General features: G+C 34.1%; 1 protein-coding gene across 2 annotated transcripts; it reads right to left on the bottom strand.

Moving 5' to 3' along the window:
• Positions 301–3181, bottom strand: LOC104712025 (cysteine-rich receptor-like protein kinase 10). Of its 2 annotated transcripts, none has more exons than XM_010428817.2 (7): positions 2299–3181; positions 2083–2217; positions 1876–1979; positions 1581–1791; positions 1228–1465; positions 988–1141; positions 301–875 (listed from the first exon to the last, which is right to left on the bottom strand). In XM_010428817.2, exons 1-7 carry the CDS (start codon positions 3128–3130, stop codon positions 558–560), a joined length of 1992 nt encoding a protein of 663 aa, XP_010427119.1. In that variant the 5' UTR covers positions 3131–3181; the 3' UTR covers positions 301–557. The 2 variants fall into 2 exon arrangements, with proteins under 2 accessions (XP_010427119.1, XP_019085310.1); XM_019229765.1 differs by having other exon boundaries at positions 398–875; positions 2083–2228; positions 2299–2436.

Genomic DNA, 4539 nt, shown 5'->3' with positions numbered 1-4539 from the left:
GATTGTGTTTGGTTGAAAAGATTGTAGAGAATTTAGTTGAGAGTTGTTTGAATACAAAGATAAAAGAGGATGGCATAAAAATGTACTTAAAAATTGTTAAGATAGAATTTTTTCTATAATAAATGATCAAATTTACGGCAGCCAAATCAGATTCCTACAATTATTAACGGTTGGTGCTTTCACAGACGGCCCCATAGTTGACAGTTCTACATGCATCAAGAAAGATTATGGTAGAAAGTTTTACAAGCACCACATTCACGGTTGACAATTCTAACCTTATAAGAAGGACCACGGCGAATGAGTCTCCAAGAATTTGCAATAATTCGTATTATCTGAGGACAGAACCTAATACCTAATGTAGAAAAAGTAATTAGCCTTTAGTCAACTACTAGACTAATGAGGACAACTTATCTTTAGTGTGATTAATAAGATAACATTGAATCCCCTTCAATAGGAATCGTGCTTGGGTTAAGTGGCAAGATCGGATCTGCATCTTGAGTTGAAAAATGTTTAAAAAAAAAAAAAATGGAAGAAGAGAGCTAATTTGTGAACGTTGATCAACGAGGATATATATCAGTAATGGTTGCATTATCCACAGAACAAGAGTTGCTTGATCCTTCACCGATAGATTCTTGATTTCGATTAGTAGGATTGCTGCGTAAGAAAAATCCTGGCTGTCGAGGCACCGGTAAACACATTGTGTTACTATCAAGCATAAGGATGATTGTTGACAAATTGGGACGGTGTGCAGGGTCTTCTTGAACACATAACAGACCAATATGTATGCATCTAATGGCTTGATGCCTCGGATAATTAGCTTCCAATGACTCATCCACTAGTTCTAGTGCTGAATCATTTCTCCAAAGTGTCCAAGCCTGAGATTGTGATCACATATGTATTAATTAAGTGACATATATATATATATATATATATATATATATATATTTCAACTTTCTTAAAGCAAACTTGATTTTATATATAACTTACATATGTGACCAAATTGTCAATGCCACCTTCACTCCTACTGAAGCTGCTATTCCTCTTTCCACTTATTATCTCAAGGACTAAGACTCCAAAGCTATATACGTCGGATTTCACGGAGAAATGTCCACGCATTGCATACTCTGGAGGCATGTAACCACTGGAAAACAAGATAAAAACCAAAATTTAAAGCAAAGATAAGTAGTGAATTATGTATACTATGAATCTGATTCAGTAGAGCTCTACTATGTCCCAACGATCCGTCTCGTGTTGGCTTGAGTTTGATCTATTCGGAAGATCCTTGCCATGCCAAAATCTGCAATTTTCGGGTTCATATCAGAATCCAAGAGAACATTACTGGCTTTGAGGTCTCGATGTATAATGGTGAGACGTGAATCTTGATGAAGATAAAGAATCCCTCGACAAATCCCTCCAATAATTTTGAATCTTTTATCCCAATCCAACTGATGTTGCTTTGTTGGATCTTAAAAAAATAATAAAAAAAGCACAAGCACAAGCACAAAACAATACTCAAGACTGTGAACATCACCAAAATAATTTAAGATTATAACAGAAGTTTTTGGCTACTTGCAACTTACCAAACAAGAAGTAATCAAGACTTTTGTTGGGCACAAACTCGTAAATGAGTAATTTCTCTTCTCCTTCCACGCAAAATCCTAGGAGCCTAACAAGATTCCGGTGCTGAAGCTTGGCTACAAGAACAGCCTCGTTCTTAAACTCTTCATCGCCTTGTCCTGATGTTTTAGACAACCTCTTCACAGCCAGTTCTGTTCCGTCTGGAAACATGCCCTATCACCAGTAATTAGCTAAGGTTAAGTACTTAACAATCTATAACCTGATCAATCTAGTTGATTCCATGAAAGAATTTTTCACCTTGTAAACTTCACCAAATCCACCTCGACCAATCTTGTTACTCTCGGAAAACTTATTTGTAGCAGCTTCAATCGTCTTAAAGTCAAATCGAAGTGAGCTTGAAGCTGTGACATTTTAACAAACACAAGTATATTATTTAAGAGCCTCTTTTTCGGAAAAAAACGAAACGGGAATCACCAATGATATGATGAACAACACAAAACTCACTTCCATGTTCAGTTCCTCTATGTAACTTTCCCCTCCTCCAAAAACAAAACCAAAGAAGTAGCAGAACCAGGACAACAAAGACAAACGATACAGTGACAATAACCGCAACTTTCCCAGTCGAATTCGTTGTTTTAGCTGCGCAAACCCTAATTAAATCATCAGTTGTTACACAAAAGCAAAAACAGCATCACAAAATGTCTTAAACTAAGTTCTTACCTGTATCTGTCTTATTAACCGGTGGAGATGAAGACGGAGGAAACAGAGTGTTTCTACCAAAAGCTCCAGAGAACGGATAAAGATCCCACCGGAAGTAACAGTTGGGCCGAGAGACAACACCTCCTTGCTTCCCAAGGCAACATGACTGGTACTCGCTTAAGCTTCGAAGAAGACAGGTCTTACAATCATCTGAAGATATGTCCGAAGTACACTGCATCAATGCATACACAACTTGGGAATTCCCCAAAGCTTTTGAATCAGCCGCATACGAATCAGAAGTTGCTGTTCCTATCATATGGTCAACGAGTTTAGTCAAATTCAAACCCTTGAATTCTCTCGAGTTGTTCACAACTAACGACGGCTCCAAATCCAAAGATCCAACAAAGGAACGGTTGGAGTAGCGGACGAAACAGAGCGTTTCGTTATCGCCACGCCACCAAAAAGCTTCTGTGTGATTACGACAGCTCTGTAACAACCCATCTGACGCAGCCTTGACGCAAACAGAACAGAGGTTGGAGTCAGAGCCAGGGATGCACATCCCTAGAGCATAAGATTTCTCCGGATCTTGACCAACAGAGGACGCGTAGAAGCCGTCTTGAGATGAGACTGTAGTGGGAAGAGAGGTGAGGATGAGTCGATGGTTAATACCGTAAAGGCTCTCTGGTCTGAAGTAACCAGTTTCCAAACATGTTTGAGCACAGACAACACCAACGATCATTAGGTTGATGAAAACCCATATGGTTGATGATGAATCTTCAACTATCTTCTTGCTCGTATTCTCTGAAAATATGTATCCATGGAACCAGTTGAATTTTTGGGGTCTCATCCTCATCTCACATCCTCGTTACAGAATTTGAGAAAAAGTCACAAATAATGAAGAAGAAGACAGATAATAATAAATTTTGATTGACAAAAAAAAGAAAAATAATCTATATAATAATAACAAAGCGAATAAATGCAATAAACAGTTGTGTTTTTTTAATCGTACCTTTTGGATATTTTCTGAAAAGTCGTGATAGATTATTAAAACGGTTATTTATGAAAAGTTACAACTGTTCACTGTAAAGTTGTGTTGATTGGAACTGTTTTTCATTTTTTTTTTCATGACATAAAATCAACTAAAATTTCAATCTCAACGGTTTATACATTTTTCTAAATTATTTTCTAGCAATCATTCTTTTAAAAATCAAGAAATTCCTCTAATTCTTTCTTTAACAAAATTTTTTTGGAATGATGAATCTATCTCGAATAAATGTCACCAAAGGTTGTGTTTTTTCAATCGTACCTTTTGGATAATCTTCCAAAAAATCTATAGAAATTTTAAATTATGTGTTTAACAAAAAGTTGCGATTGTTCATTGTAACAATTTTTTTGTAAAGTTGCAACTGTTCATTGTAGAGTTGTGTCTATTCGAATATTCGTATCTTTTGATATCTATATATTTGTCTCTTTGAACTGTTTTTATTTTTTTTGTCATGACACAAAATAATATAAAATTTTAATCTCAATGGTTTTTACAGCTCTCTAAATTATTCTCTAGCGTTCGTTCTTTTAAAAATAAGAAATTCCTCCAATTCTTAATATAATAAAAGACTTTTGGAAAAATAAATCTAATTTACAATTTTTAGTTAATTTTTTATATAAAAAATTAATAAAAGTACCTATATATAATAGCAATCAGAATAAATGCCACCAAAAGTTGTGTTATTTCAATCGTACTTTTTGGATAATTTCCAAAAAAAACTATAGAAAATTTAAATTTTCTGTTTTACACAAAGTTGCGATTGTTCATTGTAACATTTTTTTGTAAAGTTGCAACTGTTCATTGTAGAGTTGTGTCTATTCGAATATTCGTATCTTTTGAATCTATATATTTTTCTGTTTGAACTGTTTTTATTTTTTTTGCCATGACACAAAATAATATAAAATTTCATTCTCAACGGTTTTACAGCTCTCTAAATTATTCTCTAGCATTCATTCTTTTAAAAGTAAGAAATTCTTCCAATTCTTGATTTAACAAAAGATTTTTGGAATGATGAATCTAATTTACAACTTTTTGTTAATTTTTATATATAAAAAATTAATGAAATTACCTATATATAATAGTAATCCGAGTAAATGCCACCAAAAAAAATATGTAGAAAATTTAAATTGTGTGTTTTACACAAAGTTGTGATTGTTCATTGTAACAGTTTTTTTGTAAAATTGTAACTGTTCATTGTAGAGTTGAGTCTATTCGAA

This window comes from Camelina sativa, chromosome 9, assembly GCF_000633955.1.
Source record: "Camelina sativa cultivar DH55 chromosome 9, Cs, whole genome shotgun sequence".
Classification (NCBI taxonomy): Eukaryota; Viridiplantae; Streptophyta; class Magnoliopsida; order Brassicales; family Brassicaceae; genus Camelina; species Camelina sativa.
Note: the sequence above shows the minus strand (reverse complement) of the source record. Positions and strands in the feature narration are given on the sequence as shown.